This window comes from Mustela putorius, unplaced genomic scaffold, assembly GCF_011764305.1.
Source record: "Mustela putorius furo isolate JIRA1106 unplaced genomic scaffold, ASM1176430v1.1 tig00003962_pilon_pilon_pilon, whole genome shotgun sequence".
NCBI lineage: Eukaryota > Metazoa > Chordata > Mammalia > Carnivora > Mustelidae > Mustela > Mustela putorius.
Window position 1 is genome coordinate 18598844 of NW_025422106.1, and position 27762 is coordinate 18626605.

Sequence of the window (27762 nt, forward strand, 5' to 3'; positions counted from 1 at the left end):
AGATAGCAGTCTATACACAGTTGTTTGTTTTCGTTCAGTACAAACAGAATAAAAAGTCGTTGCTTTGATGGTCAGGCAAACACCCAATTCTGAAGAGGAGGAGAGGTGGCGCCCAGCAGGTGGGTCGGAGCCCCAGTGGTTGGCGGGGCACCTGGCTTTGCGGCCCTCTCCCAGGAGGCAGAGAGCACAGCTTTAGGTAGTGTAAGCCTTTTTCCTTTTATTTAGAATAACCTTTTTTTTTTTCTTTTTCTTTTTTTTTTAAGCAATTTCCCCACTCCCAAGTTGGGCCAGTAAAGATTACATGAAAACTGGCACATCTATTGGCTGGAATACAGATGCACCAAATGAGGATTTAAAAACTTTCCGAGCGAAAAGTAGAACAAAAAGAAAAAAGAATCTCCTAGCATTTTCCCCCAAAGGTTTCACTCTCCCGCCACACACACTCTCCAAAGGACCGCTACGGATCCAACTCTGCAAGAGAAGACAGAGCAGTGTCAATCGGGGAAGCTTCGAGGCCGCCGGGAGGCTTTCGGTCTCGACAGGCGAAGACGCGCTGCCCGGTCCCGGTCCGGAGCCAGCACTCACCTATGTCAGCTTCTTGGCTTTGTTGTAGAGGGAATCCACTACTTTACTCATGTTCTGAATTGTTTCCAGAGCAGCTTCGTAAGTTTTATCTACTGGGGGTTCATCGAAAATAATCAAGACACCCTCCCCCTGGTCCAAGATCCCTGCAGGAAACACAAGGGCAACCCAGGTAAAAGAGGGGATTAGACACAAAGGCATGTGAGCAGCCGCCCACTCACTCCCTAGCTACCTCCCTTTCTCCAGAAAGGAGAACCAGAAGTCATCTCCATGTGCCATCTGCGCATGTTTATTATGCAGTCTCCTCATCTCCTCACAGGGAGAGAGGAGGGCCCAGGGTCCCACCAGGTGAAACAAACGGAACATATCCTTTCGGGATGAATAAGAGCTTCGTGCGTCAACAGCTTCACCACTGTTACTCACCATGAAATTTCTTGTCAAGAATCATCTGTGACAATTTCCTTTCCACGTCGGCCTAAAATCAAAGCACATGATTAAAGGGACGGGTATCCACTAGTCAAAGATCACACTGACAAGAAAGTTCTGTATAAAAGAGCAAATGGATTGTAAACAAAACAGCAACAATGTAACTCGAGCTCTGAGCTCACAGTCCCCATTCCACACTATGAAGTTGAGGACTTTCCAACAAGGCCCATCGAGAAGAAATGCTAACCGCCTCCATATGCTCCCTTCCATATCCCCACCCCCAAGACAAGCTCAGGACTCCTTACCTTGGAGAGTTTGATGAGGCTAGATATGTGTTCAATCTACAAGAAAAGGCAGAGACAGCGACACTGAGAGTCCTACTTCCTCCTCTAACCTGGGGGCTGGGTGGGGGTGTGACAGCTGTGTCTGCTGAGTGTGTCTCCCCAGGAGTAAACTCTCCTGGGTCTTGTTCAGGCCTCTCGTGCTCTGTCCCTCTGCCTGTCTCTCATCACAGACCATACACACTCCCGGCCCACACCCCCCCTACACAGCATCTACCACATGCACAGTGACCACAGAGGCAAGGAGGGGCCTGTATTCAAGACAAGCAGAGGCAATCTCACCAGCCTCCACCCCATGGCACTCTCACAATTCTTGTTCCTGTGTCAAAAAAAGCCCAAGCCTCTCACCCACCAGAAGGTGTCTTGGAATCAAGTTCCTGTTCTGCATTGGTGGTGGCAAGCGAGGGGACTAGAGAGGACGCCTAGCCAGAGAACTAGAGTCCCCAGGCGGGTCCTTACCTGAACTCGGGAAAAAGGCTCAATGACTCGGATCAGATTCTGTTCCAGTAAGTTATCATACAACTTGGCCAAGTGTGTACTGATGATTGGGTCATCCCGGAGCTCTGCCCGATAATCTGTCAGGGCCTGCCAAGAAAGACGGTCACAGACATTGGCACAGAGAAGCCCCTGAAGCCACGCCACTCCTGGCTTCCTAAGTAGTCTGCTGGACCTCGGAAATACAGGAAAGCCTTGTGTTGACAGCTCAAACCGTGTAAACCCCACGAACTGCTCAGCCTGAAAGCCAAATCCACTACAAAAGCAGTTCTCCACAGGTATCCCACAGAGCAAATAGGGTCTCCAGGGTGGGGGGGGGAATTCTGAGGTTAAATAATGGGAAATACTTGGGGTGCCTGGGTGGCTCCGTCAGTTAAGTATCTGACCCTTGATTTCTGCTCAGGTCATGATCTCAGGGATGTGACAGCGAGCCCCATGTTGAGCTGGGCATGAAGTCTACTTAAGATTCTCTCTCCCTCTGCCCTTCCCCCTCTGTACATGAAAGCTTGCATACCGACTCTCTCTCGAAAAAAAAAATAAGAAGTAAAAAAATAATGGGAAATACTGAATCTCACAAGTGGCTCGTGGAGTTTTACAAGCACATCAGCATACAGTTCTGCACTTAACAGAAAGCAAAACACCTAATTTTGTTTTGTCGTCCTGTTTCCCAGACCCATACCCCAGGTAACCCCTAGTAACAGAAGTGTCCCATCAGATATCCCAAACTTTAGGATAGAATGATCTAGTCTATTTTGTTTATTCATGTATGTAATTTATTTACTTTGAGGAATGGTCTCAAGATCCAGCCCCATGTCAGCTGTGCTATAAGGGGTTAAGAGAAGCAAGCAAATCATGCCAAGTAAGGAAGTGAAATTGGCAAGAAAGCTCAACCAAGACAATGAATCTTGGAGAGAGCCAGAGTCAAATGGTCTAACCTGTCTGCACAAAGTTTTCTTCCTAGATCTAGGTTTGTTTTTAATTAAACTGGCCACTTTACTCAGATTAAGAGAAGGGAGACTCAGCAGAGAATATATAAGTCTCACTCTACTGCTTAGGTATGTTTTTCTCCCTTTTCAAACTTTTGCTAACAATGAGTAAAAGTCACAGGAGGCAAAGCAAGCCTGGAATGTCAACCTCACAGGAGGTGTCTTCTGGTCCATTTGCACATACCAACACTTCTCTTTTGCCCCCAGAGAAGGAGAGTTGGTATTTCTGGAGCTGAAGGAAACCCTACAATCATAACCCAAAGAACAAGTGCCAGGCCTGGTGTCGATCCCTGACATGTGAGCTGTGGGGGCTTCAGGCACCTTCACTGAACCCCAGCTCCCTCAACCATAAAATGCAGAGAAGAAGTATGTTGTGAAAAATCAAAGTGAAAAAGGATGAAAGAACATTTTTTTCAAAGATTTATTTATTTGAGAGAGAAAGCGCACACATGAACAGGGGGAGGGGCAAAGGGAGAGGCAGAAAGTGAAACAGAATCCCCAACGTGGGGCTCGTTCCCAGGACCTCAAGATCCTGTCAGATGCTTACTGACTGAGCCACCCAGGTACCTCTGATGAAAGAGCTTTTTGAAACTGGAAGGTACAATATATAAATGAGGTATTACAACTCAACAAGCTTCACTGTACGAAAGTGCTTATTTCCAGGTTTTGATAATGTACTATAATTAAGATGTAACCATTGGAGAAAACTGGGTGAAGGGTACACAGAATCACTGTGTACTATCTTTGAAAATTCTTTTGAAACTATAATTATTTACAAATAAAAGGTTTTTTTAAGTATGTAAATGTCCCTCTCCTCCACCCATTCCCTACCAACCCAATACCATGCTTACCTTTTCAAAATCTGCCAGTGATCTGTTCTTGCTAGCCTGAGCCACACATTTTAATGCTTCTGTCTAAGAATAAAGAGAAAAACAGTGACAGCGATCTATTCTGCACACTCACATCCCATCCAATCAATGTCCTAAGCAGTATGCTATGTCCACACAACTTCTGGCTGCAAGAAGATCCTGCCTCACCACCGATCTTCTTCAGAGGCCGGGGAAGAGAAGCTAGACCACCACCCCTGTGTCCCAACCAGTCTCCATTTGAAATCTGAAATTACTTAAAAATACTAGGAAATAAAAAGTTAAAAAGGAAAAAAAGGCCCTTACATAGCATTCTCTAAAGATGACAAGCTATAAGAAACAATGACCAGAGACCTGTGATGTCTTTCCCCCTCCTCCAAGGCTGCTTACCCCCAAAGCCCACAGATTCTTTCCTGCCCTTAGCCTCAGGTCGTACCTCTGCTTCATCAAGTCTTATTCTGCTATGTGTAGTACAGAGCCTGAGCCAGGGTCTACTTTCATTAAGGTTGAGCCAGCAAAATTCCACATACTGCACTCAATGTTAAAATGCCACAGAGAGAAGAAGGTACAATCAGTGGCTGAGGTCACCTTCTAACTTGATTATAAAAGGCACGTCACCAACCTATCAAGTCTCTACTCAGCAAGAAATCTACAATCTTTCTGGGAGTCTATGCTGACTTCTGCTTAAAAGCTGTCATCAAGGCACAAAGGACCAGAAGGAGTTCCTCTGGTACCAGCCTATGCACTTACATAAGGATGGTGTGTGTTTTATGACAGACTTTGACATGGTGCAAAACTAATCATTAGTGTATTGTGTGTCAGCATTTGTCCCACAGACATAACAAATATCAAATGAGTTAAGCCTGAAACTAAGAGCCAGATAACCCAAGTTTAAAGTCTGGCTCCCCCATTTAATAGTTACCTGACCCTGTCCTGGACACTTGACCTCTCTTAGCCCATTTTCCTCAACTCTAATTCTAAATAGGGCAGGGAGTCCTTCACTGTAGTAATAACAACTATTCCTGTGGTCAAAACTAGGATCCCAAAACTAGGACCACTCGTAAAAAAGGAGGAAACCATCTGTTGTGGCCATTCCTCCAAAGATATGAGATTGCTAATGTGTCCGTTGTTTAGAGACAACTGCACTTGAAATCTAGAAAGATAACTGTTACTTGACTACTGATAATCAGACAAAGGACAAAGAAGAGATGGTCCAGGAGCCTGAGACCATCTTTACACATCATACTCATACCTACTCAGGCACAAAAGGGACTAATGACTATCAAAGGTCTTTTGAACCACGCTCAAAACTCAGGACCTGAGTGAAAACGTACTTAGAAACACTTGGGTGAGCTTTCAAAACCCAGTTTCTGGGGTGCCTGGGTGGCTCAGTTGTTAAGTGCCTGCCTTCAGCTCAGGACATGATCTCAGGGTCCTGGGATGGAGTCCCATGTTGGGCTCCCTGCTCAGCAGGGAGTCTGCATCTTCTACCCCTCCCTGGTCCACTCTTTCTCTCTCTCAGATAAACAAATAAAATCTTAAAAAAACAAAAAACAAAAACCAGTTTCTGCACCAAGCACTTCGACCTCCCTATAAAGCACAAGTGCACCAAACCTTAACAGCCTCCAAACTCCTGGAGAACCCAACACTTCATATTCTGCACATGTTAAGTTTTTAAGTCAGGCTCATGATAGATAAATATTTTTGGTCAAAGCTAAATGCAGCCTAACTCATACAAATGCTACCGTTCAGTTCTAGAACTCCCTTAAACCATCTGACATCTGTAAGAGCACCGCAAACGGACTCTCCAGGCCAAAGATTTAATATAGAAAATACACAGAATAGGCTTACAGGAAAAGGGGTGGCAGAGGGAATTGGGTGGGGGGACACTCAGAGAATATGGAATAGAGACTTGAAGAGCACTGGTCCCACCAGGCATCATGACGGATGACGTACTGGTTTCAAGTAAGTAGTGATGAGAACTGCAGTCAAGGCATTCCCTACCTGCCTCCCCGCATACCGAAGTGCAAGCTTCCCGCTCACCAAAGCCTGGACATCTTCTGGGCTAGAAAAAAAAAAAGACAAACTTGGTCACTACTCCAGGATGTTATGCTTCTAAGTATAGGTTCAGGCAAATGTCTTTATCTCAAAATTCCACTGAGAAGACTGCCCACGGAGATGAGACGCCTCACCCCAAAACCCATTATGTCCCTCACCTCACAGAAGCCAGGCTTTCGCTACTCTAGGCCCAGGCTCAGCACTGAAGAGTAGAAAAACTCCAGCATTAAAAAGAAAGTCACACTGAACAAACCAAAAGTAATAAATTCAAAAGGCAGGATGATAAATTTAAGTCAAATCCCCGGACAACAGGTCTTGTTAAAACACAATCCCTGTGTAATGCAAAGATCCAAAAAGTCCTAGTCAAGATCACATTTATTCCTAAACGAATGTGGATAAATTCTCCAGAATTCCTTATAAAAAGATCTGTCCTACTTGCTGTTGTTCCCCTTCTCAAACCTCTCAACTTCTTCCTTAATGCACCCCCATTCTGGGTGGCCCAGGGGGCCAGTGCTAGACTGTAAGCTATTTCCAGGCCCTCTGTCTGATGCTCAGCAACTCCCTGGTCAGAATAACTGCAGGGTGACGAGAACAGTCCATGAGTCTGGAAAAGAGATTTCTCTCATCTGTCTTCCCAGTTCTCAAAAACTAGCAAGCAAAAGTGCTCTGGGGAACACCTTCAATCCTCCCACTCTTATGTCAACCAGTCCCACAGGCGGCAGCTGCTGCTTCTAACCAGCTAAACTCCCTGTGCAAGCTATGTCTGCATGGCAGAAAACCAAGGTGAAGAACCTGAGTTCTCATAACCCCAAGTTAACAGGCACATACGTGTTGAGCATGATTTTGCACAGCAACATGTACTTCAGAGATGTGATGGCCTTTGGGCTATCGATGGAATCATAACCCTCAAATGCCTCATAGAAATAGGAGTATGCAGTTTTCCAATCCTTCTCTTCTGCTGCATGGATAATACCTGGACATTGAAAAGATAGGAGTAAAAACGATATAAAATAACAGAACCATCGAAGATCAGAGCTGGGGAAAGCCTCCAAAATCTATCCCAACGCCACCTATATAGTGATGAGGTCAGGAAAGGTTAAAGGACCTGCCTAAAGTCACTGCCAGCTAGTGGTAAAGATATAATGAGATCTTTAATCTCCCAGTTTCAATGTCATCTTAACAATATAAATCCCAAAAAAGTTAGAAACCCTACTTAAAAGGGATCCTAAAAACTATGCACTAACATCTTTCCCCATACTTCTCATTACTATTATGGTTCTGCTATCTTTTGAAGCCACTAGAAAAGGCCACAGTTACCCTTCAGGACGTCACCCTCATATGTCAGGAAGTTGAACCAAACATCCTTGGACTGCCTGCCTAAATAACCTGTTTTAGTAACATTTAAGATAGCTTTTCTAAGCTTGACATTTTTGTATGTGAGCTCTCAAAAGAGAAAAAAAAATCCAATTTCTTATACTCCTGCTTCAGATAGTTGTCATTTATAGATGTGCTCTTGCCTAGAACAATCAATATATAGATTTCATATAATACCAGATCCATGAAATTAATTTAACTGGACATGGTTAAGCAGTATTTCCTCAGGCTGAGATAGAACAGTTTATCTAAACAAGCTTCAACCATTTAGAAGTTGGGTTGATTCCAATGAGGCTAACTTTGATTGAACTTGCTATTACTTCCAACCTGTGCTATCCAACAAGAAATTTAGTTCCAGGATGCCTGGGTGGCTCAGTGGGTTAAAGCCTCTGCCTTCAGCTCAAGTTATGATCCCAGGGTCCTGAGATTGAGCTCCGCATCGGGCTCTCTGCTCAGCAGGGAGCCTGCTTCCCTGCTCCCCACTCTCTCTGCCTGCCTCTGCCTACTTGTGATCTCTCTCTGTCAAATAAATAAATAAAATCTTAAAAAAAAAAAAAAAAAAGAAATTTAGTTCCTCCTAGCTTGGGAGGCATCTAAGCCCTCCGAGTGTGTGAATCCGTTCTAACTCTGCTTCAGCCCCTTATGAGGTTACAGACTTCAGCCCCACCTGTTTACCACAGTGCTTCCCAACATTTTTCACATTGAAGCACAAAGACAAAGTATTCAGCAACTTGAAGTAAAAGGATAAAACTGCTTACACATGACCCAAGGGGACAATGTATCAGCACATTTTTAACCCACCTGTCACATAGCTATGTGACTCCACGCCATCTGGGGACTTAATACCATTTATTGCATATGATATGTGCCACACTCCAGTACTTTTTACTCTACCCAAGAAGCCTCTCATTTTGAGGCTAAAGGAATCAGACCCTTGTTCTCTCCTGTTCTTACCTATAGAGAGCTAGAGAAACTCCACCCTTCACTTGAGCTCCTTTAAGAATGTCCACTGAACTAATAACACTACTAACCTAGAGGGGATAAATCCCCATTCCCTTACCTCCTGGCCCAGAGCTGGAAGAGAATAGACCAGATTCACAGTAAAACTGGTTAAAAAAAAAAAAAAAAGGTAAAATAAGCCCCAAAACTGGTATACTGCTTTCCCAAATACATTAATAAATAGGGCCTACATTAGGAGTCCAAGCATCATGGCTAGTATATGAGGTTTATTATTTAAAAAAAAAAAACAAAAAACTAGACTGTCACTCATTCAACACAGGTATTAACGAATGTCTACAATTTGCCAGGCACCGATAAATGGTTACTACAGAGGAAATATGAATAAAAGGCGCTCATGAAGCTCTTAGTCTCAGAGTGGGAAAGATGGTCATCAAAACAGAAACAAGATTAGGACCACAATACATACAAAAGAACATAGCTTTGAGAGGGGAAGTCCAAAGGAAAAGGTAGCACTAGAGAGGGTTTACAGAGAACTGATCTGTTTACATGAACTGGATCTGGAAGGATACATGCGCGTTTGCCAAGGGGATTGATGAGAAGGGGAATTTCCATGCAAAGAAGACAAAATACAGAAAGGCACAAAAGCAAGAATACATGAAGTCATTTGGTGACTAATGGAAAGGAAAAGATGCTTTCCTTCTGCATACCCGTTAAAGTAAAAAGTTAAAGTAAAATGTAGCCTGGGGATAATGGGGAATCACTGAAGAATTTCAGAGGGATTACATGATCTGATTTGTGTTTTGAGAAAAATGACTTTGGGGCCAGGTTTAAAGAAAAAGTAGATCAGGAAAAGGGATCAGGAACAGTCAGATCAGATCAGCAGAAGATTGCTCCAGTGGCCTAGGCCTTCACCACAGCAGTAATCAGAGATGGAAAAGAAAGGATAGGTTTAGAGACAGACCCCACCTCATCTAACAACTGAGTGGATACAGGAATTAAGAGAAGAAAGGAGTCAGAATTGCTCCAAAGATAATAGCTTGAGCAATTATCAAATCAATGATACCATTACCTTGAGTAGGAAAAAAGGTATAGGGAGGAGTTAGATAATAATTTTGCTTTTTGACATGTTGAGGCTGAGACACTTACGAGGCATTCAGGTATGTATGTCCACTATGCAGGTAGAAATCTGAATCTAAAATTTAGGAGACAGAAGCTACCAAAGATCTAGGTAAGGAGACCACTAGGGGCATGCAGCAGCTAAAGCCATGGGTGAATACAGCATTTAGACAGGAAACAGAGAACAGGAAGGGGAAAAAAAAAACTAAGAAAACAACATGAGGAATGCCCACACTTAAAAGTCAGAAGGAAGAGGAAACAGCAAAGTGTGGCCAGAGATACCCAGTCAAGGGAGCAGAATGAGGAAGAGAGTGATGTCAAAGTAGCCTATGGAGTGTTCAATAGGGTTGACTTTCCCTAAAAGTCAGAGGTTATTAGCGAGTTACTGACTTCTTTCAAGGAGTCAAAGAGACCCCAAAGTATGCATACTCTTTCAACTTTTTCAAGAAACTTGAAAGGAAAAGAAGACAGCAATTTAGAAAGGAGAAAGGGCTGTGCTTTTTGCAGCTGGGCAGTTCAAGCACTAAGAGGAAGATACAAGTAGAGAAGAAATACTGAAGACTTAGAATGGAACAAAAGGACAGGGGAAAGAATCATTCTTCATATGGAGTAAACTGGGCTGTGATACAAATTCTGGAGAGGAAATGTTTAAGCATGACCTCTATTTCCTCTGTGAAATCTGATGCAAATTCACCTGTTATCCCTTAAGGACAGGCATAATGAAAGAGTAGCAGCTTAAAGAAAGTACCAATACTGGTCAAAGTGAGGTACTGCAGTAAGAGCTTCACATTCACCATCACACTCAATCCTCACCACAATCCTATGAGGAGGCATGATTATTATCACCATTTTACAGATGATCTAAAGATAAATTAACTTGCCCAAAATCACACAGAACTAAAATTTGACAGAATCAAACTGACAGAACCAAAATTTCAACCTAGGAAAGGTGGTTTGGAGAGCTCCTGTTCTTAATCTCTGTATGACAAAATAAATCATTTGCTATTCATAATACCGGATACACTGGTAGTGCAGGCATTCTAAAAGATTGCAGGGAGGTAACACCAGGGCTTCCACTCGTCTTCTGCCTCCAATTCCAGTGCTCCTTCCATAATGATGACAAACTATGACTAATTGAAGCTGCTGACCACGAGAAAAAGCATTCCACTGCCAATCCATGACCTTTGAGCCCCAATATTAACACCCTCCTTCAGAAAGGAATCCCCTACACTCCAGTGAAATGCAGGGTAGGGAAGGAGGCCTTCCTTAACCCTGATCTGAGGCCCTCTGGGAAAGTCCAACATGCTTTACCAAGGTCTCCAAGTGACAAAAGACTTGGGTTAGTCTAACCCTGGAGAGAAATCATTCCCCCTAATGAGTGACTCAGGTGGAGGTTAAGGAGCTTTTTAAACCTGTTGAGCATCTTGGAGCTAACAAACAAACAGGCTGCCTGGCCAACCACAGGTAAGCATGTTCTTAGAACAGACAGTTAACAAGTTATTAGAAGGAAAGTACCCTTCTAATTCAGTTTCTCTGAGAAGCCTGAGCGGAATCAGCCAACTACATTCTCTATCCCCATCCGCCACTCCCCACTGTGAAATAAGAACTTTAGGAAAACAGCCCAGGAGTAGGTAGGGTGTTACCTGACTGCATATCCAAGGTCGCCTGCAATTTAGGGGGGCAGTAGATAGCATTTGCTGTAGTTCGAGCAGAAGTTAAGGCAGCTCGGGCTTTCGGCAGGTTGCTCAGGGCATGGTATGTTTTGCTTTCTAAAAGCTGTACTTCCACCAAAAGGGCTTTGTCATCCATCTTTTTCAACTCCCGCAGCAGCTGAGAACCTGGAGCAGGAAAAAATACATATCCCTTTGTTAGCCATAATCTTAATACTGTAACATCTCACTCTCCCACCCTCACAAGAACACTCAGGATAAAGAAAACTGCCTGAACTCATAGAGGGGGTCTATCTGCAAGCATTCAATTTTTTTTTTACTGATGTGCTATCTTCCCAAAGAGAAACAGATCTCTTTGAAGTTTTCAGCATACTAATGACAATATTAGAGCCAAAAGTCCTATAAGCTTCCTCCGAAGATTTGAATACAATGAGAATCTCCACCCAGAACACGCCGAAACTAGTTATCTGGTTCAGACAGCCACTCAATCTCATTCTCTTCCTGTCTAGCAATCATACAAGTACATACGAAATGGCAGCCACTAAGGTTGGAGGAGGAAGGAAAGAATTCTGGACGTGCGAATGCTCTCCAAATACACCTTCTTCCCATCTCAGATGAGAAAATCAAATTCAAACAGACTTGCATCATATATAAAAATTAACTCAAAATAAATCAAAGACCTGAATGTAAGAGCTAAACCCATAAAACACAGGAGTAAATCTTTGTGATCTGCGATTAGGCAATGATTTCTTAGGTATGATACCAAAAGCATAAACAATAAAAAAACAATAAATGGGACTTATGGGCACCTGGACAGCTCTGTTGGTTAAGCATTCAACTCTGGATTTTGGTTCAGGTCATGATATCAGGGTTGCTGAGATCAAGCCCTGCATCCGGCTCTGCGCTGGGCATGGAGTCTGCTTAGGATTCTCTCTCTCCCTCTCCCCACTGGCCCACCCTCTGCTTGCACTCATGCACGCATTCTCTCTCAAAAATAAAATAAGATTAAATTAAAAATAAAATTTAAATTAAAAATAAAAAATTTTAATTTATAAGAAATTAAAAGATAAATTAAAAATAGGCTCTAAATAATAAATAATAATTAAAAATAAATGGATTTTAAATTAAAATATGCCTCGAAGGACATTATTCAGAAAGTGAAAAAGCAATTCCTAAAATCGAGAAAAAAATTTGCAAATTTTTTTGCAAAAAGTAAGGGACTTTTATCCAGGATAAACAATAAAAACACAAACAATCCAACTAAAAAATAAGCAAAGGATTGGATAAACACTTTTCCAAAGACATACAAATGACTAAAAAGCACATAAAAAGATGCTCAACATCACCAGTCATTAGGGAAATGCAAATCAAAACCACAATGAGATACCACCTTCACCCCCACAAATATGGCTAAAACAAAATGTGACATACCCACCCAATGGATATTCAGCAAAAAAAACAAATACAGTAGTGATACACACTACAACATGGATAAACCTTGAACACATGCTAAGTGAAAGATGTCAATCACAAAGACAATATATTATATGACTCTATTTATAGGAATTGTCCAGAACAGGCATATCCACAGAGGCAGATTAGTGGCTGCCTGACAGGGGAGGGAATAATGGGAATGATAACTAATGGGTACATAGGTACAAGGTTTCCTTTTCAGAGTGATGAAAACGTTCTGAAATCAGATCATGGGGATGAATATACAACTATCTATGAATATACTAAAAACCATGGGATCATACATTTTTTAAAGGGTGAATTTTATGGTCTATGAATTACATCTCAATAAAACTGTTATGGTGGGGCTGGCTGGCTCAGTCTGAAAAACATGTGACTCTTGACTTCAGGATTGTGAATTCGAGCCTCACACTAGGTGTACAGATTAATTGAGCAAATAAAACAACAACAACAACAACAAAAACAAAAACCACTTTTTTTTTAATGCTACTATTTGTTTGAACCAAATGAAATGCCATTTTTCAAGATAAAAACTGAATATTGGCAATTTTTTCAACTTAATACATCATAAGAAGCCATGATCTTCCATCCGGGGAAAATAGTCCAAATCTACCAATTAAAAAAAAGAAAAAGAAAAAGCAGCAGGCAAAAATGACAGGGTGTTCAAAGGCCACACAGGGAAAGGTTTTAGTCAGCCCACTCTAGCCACCATATACATTTGTACCAATTTATTTCTTGAGTTACAGTGTAATTATAAACAAGTATAATAAACATAATAGTAAAACACGTGCAGTTAGACCCTTTGGTTTTCTAAATTTGACAGATTAACTCTGGTTAGTTACTTAAAACTTGCAAATGGCATTTCTCCATGACAGAGTCAGTAAATGCAAAGCCACTTTAAATCCTTAGAAGTAGGCAGAACATATATTATTAATATGTAACCATTAAGAGTGGCCAGGTTCAGAATATATTTATTTAGCCAGCTAAGATGCCTTATTACTTTCTACCAGCTTACTTACCCAAATGCAATGCTTCCTGGTACCTCTTGGTATCAAAGTACAAAGACACCAGTCTTGCCTAGGAAAGAGAAAAGGCATTGACTGATAGAAAGAAAGAAAAAAGCCAAAGAAAGAAATCAAAGATTGACAGTCATAGAACTCTTACTGTTGAATATACAAGTTCTGGAGAGAGCACCAAATCTAGCCTAAGCAACACTACAGTCCATCTGCCACGATGGTCACTGACTATGATGTTTACGGGGCTGCTGCTTACTTCTCTGAGCCACACAAGCAAGTATTCTCATGAGCGGAACTATTATCAATAATCTTTGGGTGCCTGGCTAATACAAAATTACTGAAAATACTTTTGACCAGAATGGTATCACTTGCATTCACAGTCGATCTAATGCCTAGAGACCTGAAAGCAGCACTAATGTAGGCACATTACCTCCAAAGCTTGGCGTAAGAAAGTTCGTTTCTCTGATTTGGCCCATTCGATGCACTCTAAACACAACTCGACCTGCAACAAAGAGACAACACATGCAATATTATATCCTCACATTCTTCCTAAAAACCTCGCTTTGGAGAACAGCTTTAATTCCCTCCTATATAATATCCATGTTGCTCTACTTAATGTCTCAGGGGACATGCCTTAATCTACAGTATCTCACTGTGTAATGGCTATATCATAATGGAGAACCAACTCGGCATTTTACACAGAAAGTATCGTTGCACTTAAGAACTGTGTTCTTTTGAAAAAGAGCTTCCTCTCCAAGATTCCTCTTCTACCTTCCCAAGATGGACCCATAACTTTCAACATCTATACCCTGAAATACAGATTTCTACAATGGCTGAGAAATCTTTAAAGCAGAAATTTCTCCCTAAATAGCTGCAAATAGTAATGGCGATGTGTTAATATGAACCCATTGGTAATAAAGGTAGCAATTCTCAGCCTAAGCACAAATGCCTTGTTCCTAACAGTTGCCTGTAACACTCAAAAGGCCCAGCTGGCTCTTCCCTTTCTGATACTAAGTGCAGCTAACCAATTCATCACCACAATACAATACACTTAGCATGTATTAAAGGGAATAAAAAGAAATTACAATTAGCCTAACACTTAAAAGGGCTTTAAGACTTTATTTTAAACTGCTTTATTTTAAACTTTATTTTAAACATCATAGTCAAAAAAGAAGTCTGCAAACTTCTTCTTTTGCTTCATGCCATGAAACCAGCACCTGGCTGGTTCAGTTGGTAGAACATAAGACTCTTGATCTCAGGATTGTAAGTTCGGGCCCCTTAACTCAAACTAAATGTTTGGAGCAGAGCCTACCTAAAAACATAATGAATAAAAAAAAAAAAAAAAAAAAAGGTGCTTTGAATCCCCAGTTCTATCTGCCACCCAAGCAGTGAGATAATATGCAAAGTAACTGATTTAAAGCAGTGTTCAATGCTAGATGGTCTCCATGCCATCAGGTATTTGTAACATATTAGCTTTGAGAAACTACATTTTAAAGTACTGCAGATCTGGGCACCTGGGTGGCTCAATGGGTTAAAGCCTCTGCCTTCAGCTCAGGTCATGATCCCAGCGTCCTGGGATCGAGCCCCACATCGGGCTCTCTCCTCAGCAGGGGGCCTGCTTCCCTCCCTTCCTCTCTCTCTGCCTGTCTCTGCCTGCTTGTGATCTGTCAAATAAAAAAAATAAAAATAAAAAATCTTTAAATAAAAAGTACTGCAGATCTTTTATCACTTTTGTTACTGCAAGTTTTATATTAAGATTCCTAATCAGAGAATAAGATTTAAAAAAAAAAAAAAACCAACTAAACTTTCTGCTACAACAGATCTTAGTTGCAGTTAGATCACCAACTAACTGCTGATACAACAGATCTTTACGTATATCCAAAGTTCTCTAAGGGAGATGTTATAAGGAAGGAAAATGACTAGCACATATAATTCAAATTGACAGATCTTCTGCCTTTAGATCCCAAGTCCAAGCTCAGTAAATAAACAGATGACATTACATGGTATTTGGAGGATTCACCAGTGAAAGACTCAAAGGAACCTTTATAACTCACTGAAGCCCCCTGGTGGCTACTTAATCTCCGGCACTAAACTCAACCGACCTAAAAATTTTACAAAAACTAAATTAAAAGCAAGTCAACCACAATTTCAAAGTTTTGAGTTATGTTCTGAAAAGCAAAATTCCAAGTAAGATCTCTGTTCCTGATGTGAATGGAACTGAAAACACTTTGCTGAATGTGTTTAACAACAAAAATACAAGAGTCCTTAGTCCTAATGTGTCTTTGGAGGGCTAAGAAATGCTTACCGTCCCAGTTCTACCCAGGGAGCTTTTTTAAGAATATAAAAATGGATGCAGAGGCTCCTGACTCAGTAGTCTGGAATAGAGCCTGGCCACTGAGCTGCAGCTCTCTAGTTGAGAAAACACTGAACTCTACTCCATCATCTCAACTGTCCCCATTTCCCGAGTCCAGATGTGAAGTGACTCACTCAAAGTCACATACCAGCTGCTAGGATCAGAACTTGACCCAGTGCTTCTCCAACACTCTTGTTCAGGTCCATCTGTTATCCATTACTGGGTGCATGATTTGCACTATCTAGGACTTTAATTGGTAAAACCAGCACCTCAAATTTAAGGAAAAATTTTGAAGGCCATTGGCCTTGCTACACAACTATTTTTTTTTTGGCTTTGTGCTTTTGTTAATGCAGATAATGACTAATAAAGAGGATAAGAATATTTAAGAAGCCACTGCTTCTGGAGAAACCCCTTATTTGAGCACAAAAGCTTGAAGTGACAGAAATCAAACATTTAAGTTTATTTTGTTTTTTTAAAGATTTTATTTATTTTGACAGAGAGAGAGACTGCGTGCAAGGACACAAGCAGGGGGAGCAGCAGACAGAGGGAGAAGTAAGCTCTCCGCAGAGCAGGGAACCTGATGTGGGGCTCGATCCCAGGACCCTGGGATCGTGACCTGAGCTGAAGGCAGACACTTAAAAGAATGACCCACCCAGGCACCCAAGATGTTTAAGTTTTAAATCGATACACTTAACCATTTTTTAAAATGTCTTCAATAACTAGATCTGTATGGAAGAATAATAACTACTAGTCCAAGTTTTAAATTCTCCAGCAAACTCCTTTTTTCCATGGAAATAACTGTTTCAGTAATGGGATTCGATGTAAGGTTTCTTTAAATGTGCTACTGTGGTGTCAGGTGGATACACGATACCAAAAATGGCTTCCCCTGGGCAACTACCCAGAGATCCCTGAAAGGTAAGGTTAGTTTTGAAATTCCAGTTCACCATTTGGCAAGTGTCTGGCTCAGTCCCCTCTTCACCCTGTTCCTCTACCCCCCACTACTTTACCAACCGGCCCATCCTCACTCTCCCACCCACCCTCTTACCTCACACATGCTCCTCCCTTTCTAGGCTGCAAACCTCAATGCTGCAATTCACTCAATCCTAACCTGATTCCTACCACCTACTGGAATATAGCAAGCTAAAAACTGTTTTGGAGATCTATCCGACCTACGGTTAGTCCCTAAACAGAAACAGGCAAGGAAAATCCCCTCCTCCATCCTCTTGGGTACCAAACTCCCCAACACAAAACTCCTAGCTCTCTTAACAGTGTCTGCAAACTTCTTCTTTTGCTTCATGCCATGATACTATCATGACTTGATTCCCTATCCTTTCCCATTGCTCAAAGAATTTTTCAAACAACTCAGAATGTTTCAAGAGGAACATGTAGCTCCAATTTCTCCAAGTCAGAGACCCTGAGTCACCTAGAGAAATGTAGTAACACTTAGGCTTATTTCTCAATTCAATAAATTTATGTCTTAATTCAACAAAGTATCTCCTAGGCATCAAACATGGGGAAGCATCGAACATGGCGTTATCCCTACATCCCTCTAACAAACATGAGTTCTGTAGCTCCTCTGGGCCAACCTACTCTAAGTGCCAAGGAGACGGCATGGGACGGGACAGAATAGCTATCCTCATGGAACTTCCGAGGAGAAAACAGATATTAAAAAGGAAAATAAATATGAAGAAAGGTAAAGCAGACTGAATATTTTAGATGGGAGGGACTAACCAGACACAGAGCCACATGAAAAAGGCCAGTAAATCCCACTAGCCAATTATAGGAGAGCGCTGAATTCTGATTTAAGGGACCTCCACAAAGGAACAGGAGAACTGCTCATTACACAAATGCAATTCCATCCACTGAGTCAACTCTATGCTACGGAAAGGGACAAATTCCAGAGACTTCAGTGTGTAATGGAGCAGCTTTGATAATTAACTCTTTCTGCCTAAAAAGTTCCAAGGAACATGTATCAGTCTGTCTCAAACTAACATTTTTTGGTCAGCACATTATAAGGCACCCCATTTCAAACAAAAGATGGTGTTGCTTTTTCATGAGAACAAAGTATAATCTTTAAAAAAAAAAAAAAAGTTAGGGTTAAATAAGACTAAAATCCCGTTAAAGTCATTTTTTCTTTTTTATTCTTAAAAATAATTCCAATGCTTTGGTTCCAAAGACAGACATCTAAATATTAACTCTTTTTGATCTACTATAATGAAACATAGTTCTGCCACAAATGTGAAAACTTTCCTACAAATGAATTTTTCTACAAATGAAGTAAGTTTATGGTGTTTAAACTAGGCCTCAAAGAATCATTGAGGCAAGAAGGCAGATTTTACAGAAGACCTGATTTCAAAGTGGGATCTATATGTCCTAGATTTCTGAAATTCCTCATTATTTACTCGGAAAGCTACTGTGCCCTTTCATACTTTTTACTTGTACACTCACGGAGGCCAGAGCAAACAATCAGACATATAACCAGCCAGCTATTCCTACCCCGTCCTTATATTTCCTGACATTTTATATATTTATCGCCTGCCTTCCTCTTTAAAATATAACGCCCATGCGAATACTGACTGTGTTTCTACAAATGTATCCCCAATATATGTAACAGTGTTTAGCACACTGCCTGCACTCAGTGAATATTAAGCAATGTATCTATAGGAAAGACAACTATGGTCTTTCTACCAACAGTATCCTGCTTGAATCTGCTGCTTCTTACAGAGTACGTTTTAACTTTGGTAGTGTCTCCTCCTGAACTGCAGAAAATATAGCTATCTTCAAAAAGTTCACAAGAGGCTCCCTGATTCCAAAGAGGCACTCTTCTGAATGGTTCAGGGTCTGGTCTGAACTCGTAGAGGACATGTACAGGTACACCGGAGTCACTTCTGCACACATGAGACACAAACAGATGGATGCTCACCCCTCCATAAAGGCATATATGCAGTACAAAACACGCCAAGAAGGGATGCCACAGACTTATTTTGTGCTCACGAAGAGCTTTGCGACACAGAATGAAAGGTACCACAGACACAGAAAACATTACAAAGGTGTGGCAATACAATACCTCAAAGACAAGAATCAGTTTGTGACCCTGATGTAATGAGGATTCCAGGGACCACTGACAATCTCCACTTACAAAGCAAAGCATGGAACAGACCCAAAGTATCAAATGCCCTGTAACAAAGAGAAACTGACATGATAAGTCCTGAGCTGTCCTCCCAGCTGTCCCTTCCACATTAGTACCACAGTGCAGGCAGGCATTGCTTTCACTGAAACACTTTTTTTTCCATATCGTCTACCTTCTGCCTTTAAAGTAGCTTACCTCCTGCCCTGTAGCTGCTTCCATATCAAGAAACAGATCAAGAAGAGATCGGACCAGGCGAGCTGCCTTAGCCTTGCTGATGGAATTCAAGAAGGGTCGCACATACTTCAGGAGTCCTCCAAGCTCTGTGTGGAAGGCAATTCAGAAAAGAAAAAGTAAGTATCAATATCAGAGACAAAATACCCATTAAAATAGTGACTCAAGATCATAAAATCCATCCTTATGTCACTGCAATCATTCTAAATGATGTATAGTAGGAATTTAAAACATCCTTAGCAGGTATCAGGGTAGCAAAAATGAGTAAGCAATATATACTAAATTTGTATTCCATTCTGCACTCAGCTACTGGAGTACTATGAGGGCCCTGGGAAAATCTCACGTCTCTTGGCCTCATTTACCCATCTTAATGAGAGATAAACAGCAAAGTACTCATGGTCTCAGAGCACAGTTTTCTAGAACATTAAATATGTTGTGCCTCTGACACCTGAGGTAAAATCACTTCCTCACAACCGGTAAATTCGATGAGGTTATGAGAAGGGTGTTTTGTGGTTGTTGCTGAATTTCCAAGTCCACCGTAGCAGCTCCCCCTTAAACAGATGAAGATGTTCAATTCCAGGGTCCCTTTTCCTCCCCTCCCGAAGTTCTCCCCAGTTTAGCCTTATAGCAATAGCACTTTCCTGGCACCGAATAAACTTTTCACAGAAAACTTAGGGTGTTTTCTCCATTTATCTGTAAGGCCTGAGTCTTAAACTATGAACAAAAAAGGAATCTACCACAGAAGTTTTCTTCCCCTTGTATAGGAAAAAAAGGTGACAAGTCATTTTAAGGGAGCATCTTTAGAAACAAGAGTAAAAATGAGAATATTCCAACTTGTTAACTACGGAAGTACTTTTGGAATGTAGGTTACAATTACTTTAGTGCCACCGCCTCTTTAATATTCTCCAATTGTGGACTCACCCTCCTGAGGATTCTAATTCAGGGCAAGCAAACCTCCCCCTCCTGAGAATGCTAATTCAGGGTCCTGAAATCCTCATCTGCCTGAACAGTCACAGGATGCCTGGGACTGTGTCAGGTACGAAAGGAACTTAAACAGTGAAAAAGTTCATCTTTTCCTTCACTCCCCAGTACTCACCTTTGATTCCACTAAGATTTTCCCCATTCTGCCCCTCCACTCACCCCTGCATAAACTAGACATGTGTCTGCTTTCACACCTTGTTTCTGCTGCATTCCCATGCAGAATTTCTCCCCCATCTTCTCGACCTATGTAAATCTCAGATGTCCTTTTAGGCCCAGCGAAAGTCCTATTGTGTCTTCCAAACCAACTCCAGGCTGCACTGATTTCTCCTTCTCAAATTCTTTTTACATTTGTACAAATTTTAATTATACAATCACAGCTTTTTAAAAGTAGTTTAGTACAATGTCCCTTCTCCCACAGTATTTCCTTCTATGCTAGAACAATTCTGAACAATCTCTGACAGAATTGTTCAGAAAGCAGACTATTCGAATGTTAGTCAAACCAAACTGTTCTTTTTTTAAGACCCAAGCCTTTACCCTCCTTCTACATGGTTTCAAATTTCTCAAGACAACTAACTATCTTTTATACCTCCTTAATTTTCCCTTTCTCCAAGCTAAACATCTTTAGCTATTTCAACTGTTCCTCCAATGTTCTGGTTTCTAGATTCCTTGTCATTGAATGAACTCTAGTTTGCAAACATACCATCCGTAGTACCCAGAACTGAAAACAATTCTCCAGGTAGGGTCTGACCAGTAGAATCATCGCCTGATTCTCTTGATCTGGCCACCACAGGTAACACATGATAGCCTACCTCCTTTTCTCCAATAGCACTTTATTAAAGTCTTTTTTTGTACAGACAAGTAATTCCTCATCTTCCTCTGTTTTGATAAATACTTTTAAGTAAATAATTTTATACTTACCACATTGAATTTAATCTTGCTGGCTTTGGCAATAACTCTGAATCTTAATTCTGTCCTCTACTGTACTGAGTCATCTACAAAAAATAAGCAGGCCTTCTGAAATGGCTTTAGCTATAATGCCAGAGGCTGACCAGAAGAACAAGGACAGATCCCTATGACATGATGCTAGAGACTTCCCTCTAGGTTGACAAATGATCTTCATACCCTGTATATCTCATTAATATTATGGCCAATGTTCAAATGCCTTGCTTACATCAGGTATGTAGTCTGTATCATTCCTCTAACCCAGAGGTTGGCAAACTTTTTCTGTGATGGACCAGATAGTAAATATTTTCAGCTTTTTGGGAGATGTGGTCTCACTGGCAGATACTCAACTCAGCCACTGCAGTACAAAAGCAATCATAGACAGTAAGTAAACAAATGGGTGTGGATGGGTTCCAAAAAAACTTTATTTACAAAAACAGCTGGCGAGCTGCTGTCTGTGGAGCCCTGCAAATCTACTTGTCTGATAAGGCTAACCAAAGAGAATGAAGGGGAGTTTAAAATAATCTTTTCTTAATAAACCCACAGTCTTAAGTGATTAAAACCTACTTAACCAATAATCTGTCCCAGATATTAGTGATTACCAGTTTAAAGGGTCTAGAAATTATTCTTTCCATTATCTTCATGCAAAGTAAAATAACGTTTGCCCATCCTCAGTTTCCTTAATACTTCTCCATCCTCCATGACTTTTCTCAGAATAATAATAGTGGCTCTATAAATATATCTGCTAGAACTATGCTTCTGATATTAAAAGACGGAAACTGTCAGAGCCTAGAGACTTGAACTTACTTAAAGAGCCTATCTGCTCTTTCCTCTCTCTTTCTCATTTTTTTTTCTATCTTTTTCTTTTTGAAAATCATTTTCCTTCCTGGAAAAGGCTGAAGTGACACATGAACTAAGCAGCCTGCCTTTAGCTCTAGCACCTGCTAGTTACAGTATTTGCTCCAAGCACTGATAGTGTTATTCTTCTTATTCCAACAAAGAAATCAATGACCTCTTAGTTGCCAAAGACTCGGTCCACTTTTCATTTCAGTCTATTGTTGCTATTCATTCTTGGTTTTATTCCCTGTTTCTTTCCATTTTCATACAACCTAAATAATTTTTAATTCCCAAAGAATCATACTGCCTTATTGAGATTATTTACAATTACATGACCCGAACTTTCTTTTTAGAAGGTCACAGAACTTGGGCGCCTGGGTGGCTCAGAGCGTTAAGCCTCTGCCTGCCACTTGGGTCATGATCTCAGGGTCCTGGGATCGAGGCCCGCATCAGGCTCTCTGCTCATCGAGGAGCCTGCATCCCCTATCCCACCCCACACCCCCGCCTGCCTCTCTGTCTGCTTGTGATCTCTCTCTCTCTGTCAAATAAATAAATAAAATCTTCAAAAAGAAAAAAAAAAGTCACAGAACTCAAAACAATCCTTTCAGAATCTCAAGCTATGAAATCTGCAGATCCTGAGCCTAGCCATCACGTCTGATGATGCTCAGCACCACCTTCAACCACTATTATGCATCAAACCTTGCCTCATTCACTGATCCCCAAATGACTGCTGTAGGTCAGAGACCTTATCTTATATTTTTTTAATGGAGTACTTAGCACAGTGCTAACTATATATTAAGTGCCTAAAAAAACAAAGTTGAAGATTAATGGAATAGACATATTTTCTGTTCTCAGGGAACCAAAATTCAAAGGAAACAATATAAACCTATCAATTATGAACAGCAAAGTGGGGTACAAGACTTCCTTAGAGTTTCTACAGTATATACCTATACTCATCAAACTCTTTCTTAGAAAACAAGGACAAATGACCTAGAAAAGTTGTTAAAAGTCCTTATGATTCACCTGTTAAATTCCAATAGGTTTAGCTATATACTTCTCAACTTCTCAGGTACTGAGTCACAAAAAAGGGAGGGGCAAGGAAAAAGGAGAGGGCAAAGCATAAAATAGGAATTTCAAGCAAAACAGTTAACATTTTTGGATAAATTTTTGAAGTACTGACCATACTACATGCTACTTGCAATTATCCATGCTACTGGAGGAAAACAGGTATTTGGAAATTTAAACAACAGAAAAGTCTTAAATCACTTTATCTGACTATCTAATTCTTTCAGGAAAATCACCTTATTAATTATATTTTGTATGGACCAATGATCAAAACTATTATGCAATCCCAAGCTCACACTAACTGACAGGCAAAAGGAATCCATAAATATGTTAAATAGGAGGGAAGTCAATCTAAAATGAAAAAAACAGGGACACCTAGCTGGCTCAGTCAGAAGAGCATATGATTCTTTATATGAGGGTCAAGTTCGAGCCCCACGCTGGGTATAGAAATTACTAAAAAAATAAATAAATAAACTTTAAAAAATAAATAAAGTGAAAATCTCAGCACTGACCACTGATAATGCATTAAGTGATTAACTATGGAAAGTATGAACCATTACACCATAAGGCCTCAAGCACTGAAGTAGGACAAATTGGTTCAAATCCTGGCTCTTCCACGTACTAGATGAGTGACCTTGGATCAGTTATTTAACTCTTCTGTGCTCTGTTTCCGCAGGTGTAAAATGGACAACAGCATCCACATTACTGAGTTGTTTTGAAGATGCAATAAACTAAATCATTTTTGTGCTTAAAATAGTAACTAGTTGACAGCACTTAAAAACTGTTTTATTATAGATATTTTTAAATACTTTAAATAAAATTCAAAAACTACATAAACATATCCTCCCAACTGCATACATCTTTATACAATGTTAGTCATCCTTAATTGCGAAAGATCTTAGTTCGTAAGTTCAAGAAGTTTCACTAACTTGTACCTCTTGGATACAGTATTATTTTGGGGAAAGTAAATCATGAGGTCCCTTACCCTAGCTTAATTCATTCTAAATTAGATAAGACCTAAATTCACTTTAAAGTTGACAAAAATCATCCATTTTAAGCTTAAGCTTCTCTAAATACTATTACCACCTTACTCAAAGGCCTTCCTGGTCTCTTACTTCAATGACTCTTATTCCAAGGACACACCAATCATCAGAGTATCACCTCAAGCCTAGAAACTCAACGATTCAATTACAAATACAATGTTTGGGCAATAACATGCACCCACGTAACAATGGAGAAATCTCGGGAAAGCTCTTTCCATTTAACATCTCACTTACTCTCTTAACAGAAAAAAAAGGACATTCCATTGAACGTCTTACTCTGAATTGGTCTCTCACACTGAATTGGATGCAAAATCCCTAGTCACTTTCAAGGGGGGGGGGGGGGGGGCTAAGTCGCTATCATTCTTAAATACATCAGAACTGAAATCACTAAAGACAGCTGCTGCCCCTATGTAAGGGAACACAGTGAAAACTCAAATCACACAAAAACAAATCACAGAGATCACTATATCCCAACAGGAACAGGATCTCCTCTCACCTGCAGAAAACTGTTCGACGAAAGAACTGAATTTAAAGGTCCACCTAACTTCCTGCTAAAAAACTGAAGCTCAGGGCGCCTGGGTGGCTCAGTGGGTTAAGACACTGCCTTCGGCTCAGGTCATGATCTCAGGGTCCTGGGATCGAGTCCCGCATGGGGCTCTCTGCTCAGCAGGGAGCCTGCTTCCTCCTCTCTCTGCCTGCCTCTCTGCCTACTTGTGATCTCTCTCTGTAAAATAAATAAATAAAATCTTTAAAAAAAAAAAAAACTGAAGCTCAACAAGTTGATGAAAAAATGGAATTATACCACTAATAAACTGTGTGGATGCATTCCTATGTTCCTCTACTCCAATAGAAACTTGAAACTTTTCAAGTAAAAGAAAAAGCAACCCATTTGCATCACTTACCGGCAGCTTGTCCAGTCTTTGCCAAGAGAGACCCCAGTTCCAGGATACTCTGCTCTTTGACCTGCACTGCCTCCTCATCATTCTCTTGAATGTCACGCTTCACTGGGAGAGGAAAATGCAAACCTTCTTAAAATTCTGGTAAAAAATGAAGACTGAGGAAGATTTCACCCTCACAAGACCAATTACAAACTCAGTTACCAAAAGACACATTCTAGGGAGCTTAAAAAAAAAAATTCTTAAAAAAGTGAAATCATCTTGTAAGATATGTCCCATGTAAATTATAAAAATAGATTCTTCTCCAATTTTAAATGTGCCTTTTCATTCTATGAATCAGAATTCCCCTTACCCACATACAATGAGATTTCTGTCGTAGTCACTTGGTTAAAGCAAAAATTCAAACAAGTTCTTCATATTGTGGTGATTAGCCCCATGTTAGGCACTTTGTTACTGAAAATATTAAACATGCCTATATGTTTACCTGCCACAAACTAAAATCAAAAGACCATCATTTACTGGTGACTAAAAAAGTCAAGAGTCTTTCAATAAACTTTAAGCACCCCTCTAATGGAGTGTTTGGGGTAAGCAGTTCTACAAAGCCATTCAGGAAAAACAACTCAATCAAGGCTCCAGTGTGATCCTTAGGAGGGACTGTTGCTCTGTAATGGATCCTTAGGACGGACTGCTGCTGTATAATGGATTCAGGACCTGTTAAAATAACTTTGTGCTATCTGTCCCACTTTCAACTGTTAATAACTATTTTACCAAACACTGAATAACCTCTCCGAGTTTGCGGTGATCATTTTAGTGACCATCACTAGTTATCACTTCTCTTACAAAGCATCATGACTTGACAAAAACCAAGATTTAGATACTCCATAATGGAGTCCGGAAAAAGTAAGACTGTAACCATCATGACTCAAGCTTGCTCTAAGAGGGAAGCTTTCAGGGAACTCTCTCCTAGTGGAACCGGCAATCACAAAATACTCCAACTATAATGTTCATCATAATTTCACTTACAAAAGTCAAAAATTTAGGCACTTAGCACACACACAAAAAATCCATGCTTCTCACATTAGCATGTACTCCTAGAATAAAAAATATATACATATATATATATGTATGTGACTGAGATGATGCTGGTTCTATAATTGTAACTGACTTAACTCAGGGTCAGAATTTCAGAATTAAAGACTTTCATTTAACAAAATCATCCATTCACAGATGCATCTTAGCCCCCACCTTCCCTTCCCCAGTACCCCCAAAGATAAAGACATCAAGCTCTTGTCATGGTCTTTTCTCCATGCAAGTCAGGAATACCAAAATTCAACAGACCAGGAAGTCAGCATAAAAGCCATCATCCTGGAGGTCCCACATACACGTGCGTTCCTACGCTACTTGTTGATCCGATCTGAATCTTCTCAAGCTGCGTTAAAAAGATCACATTACCACACGTGCAGTGAAGAGCTAACCCATGCCCTAACTGAGCCCTCTGCGACTTGAACATTAAAAGCCTTCTCGGTCATCACAAATTTCACACCTGAATCCCGGTGGCAACTTGTCGGAAGCGACTGGCTGGAGCTCCCGTTTCAGTTTTCCTGCGGTGTGCAAGGTGTAAGGCAATCTACTACAAACTGACTCTTCATTTGCTCTGGCAGTCCGCGGCCGACGGGTTCCCCGAGCTCCGCGGCTGACACCTCACTCCCCGAACTCACTTCCCACCTCTACCGGGGAGACTAGGACGATTAGTCACCTCCTCTAGCCGGGCGGTCCCATCTCGCTCTTACACCCTACACGGGGGCAAAGGGACGTCTCGGGCACCTCTTCAAACCAAATGCCAATCTGCGGTGGGTGTCCCCTCCGTATTTCCCACATTCAGAAAGAGACATCCCTTTAGCAGAGCCTTCCGCTGCGAGGCTGGGGAGAGGCAGCAGCTCTCAGGGTCCCGAGGAAGAAAACTCCAAGAGAAGAGCGAGCGCTCGCGCTGCCACCCGGAGCGGGCTGTGCTGATAACAACGGCGGGAAACGCTGTGTACAGCGGGTTTCGCCAAGGCCGTTCAACTCGAGGCTCTCAGTCCTGTTCGCGACAAGCCCGCCGGCCGGCACTGCTCGCGGTCCCGGGCCAGCCCGCACGGGCCAGAGCGGGGGCAAGGCTGGGGAGTGGTGGGGGCCCCGGCTCGGCCCACCCTCTCACTCCACGCGGAGCCCACCGTGAGTCAGCAGCCGGCAAGTGGACGCCGGGGCTGCCTCGAGGCGTCCCACCCGGGTGGGACCCAGGGGGCTCCAGGGAGCTGCGAGCGGCCTGTGCCCCCGGCCCGGCCCCCCTCACACACAGTGAGTCAGCAGCACCAGAGCCGGCTAGCCCGGCCCCGCTCCGTCGCCGCCGACCCACACAAGCCCAGCTGAGCCGGCAGGGTCAGAGAGGGGGCGCGGCGACCTTTACCGATGGAGTGGAGAATGTCGATGGAGGCCTCCCGGTCGGTGCTGAGTAGAGACTGGGCTCTCTGGAACTCCACCACTGCCGCCGCCGCCATCTTACCGCTTTCACACCGTCCCCGGCCGCGGCCGCCGACGCCGGAAACACATTCCCGGAAAGCCCGCCCTCGCCTCCCTCTTCCCCCCATGGCCCCCACCCTCCGGCTCCCAGAGCACTACGGGAGTTGTAGTCTTGCCGCCTGTCGGGGATTGAGGGGTGAGGGTAAGAGCTGGGGCTCCCGGGCTCGTGGGCGGCAAGCTCCCCAGCACCGCCTAGCGGCCAGCCCGCGAGTCAAAGAGGCGGTGCCTAAGCGTTGGAACCGAAGGCTAAGTCCCCACCCACCCCAAAAGAGGCCTCGTAACAGCAACTCTCCTAGCTCGCCCTTGAGAGGACTTTCGGAGCACCCGCCTAGGTATTCATTGAAAGCCGCTTGGCTTCCTTT

At 41.9% G+C, this 27762-nt stretch overlaps 1 protein-coding gene across 1 annotated transcript; it reads right to left on the reverse strand.

Moving 5' to 3' along the window:
* Positions 1 to 197: 197 nt before the first annotated feature.
* On the reverse strand, positions 198 to 27444 carry PSMD11 (proteasome 26S subunit, non-ATPase 11). Its single transcript, XM_004747080.3, has 14 exons — positions 27288 to 27444; positions 24848 to 24949; positions 19042 to 19166; positions 13794 to 13865; positions 13367 to 13424; positions 10848 to 11042; positions 6583 to 6727; positions 5701 to 5761; positions 3682 to 3744; positions 1809 to 1934; positions 1314 to 1349; positions 1006 to 1057; positions 586 to 728; positions 198 to 471 (listed from the first exon to the last, which is right to left on the reverse strand). The coding sequence occupies exons 1-13, from the start codon at positions 27376 to 27378 to the stop codon at positions 586 to 588; spliced, it is 1269 nt and encodes a 422-aa protein (XP_004747137.2). The 5' UTR covers positions 27379 to 27444; the 3' UTR covers positions 198 to 471.
* Positions 27445 to 27762: the final 318 nt, after the last annotated feature.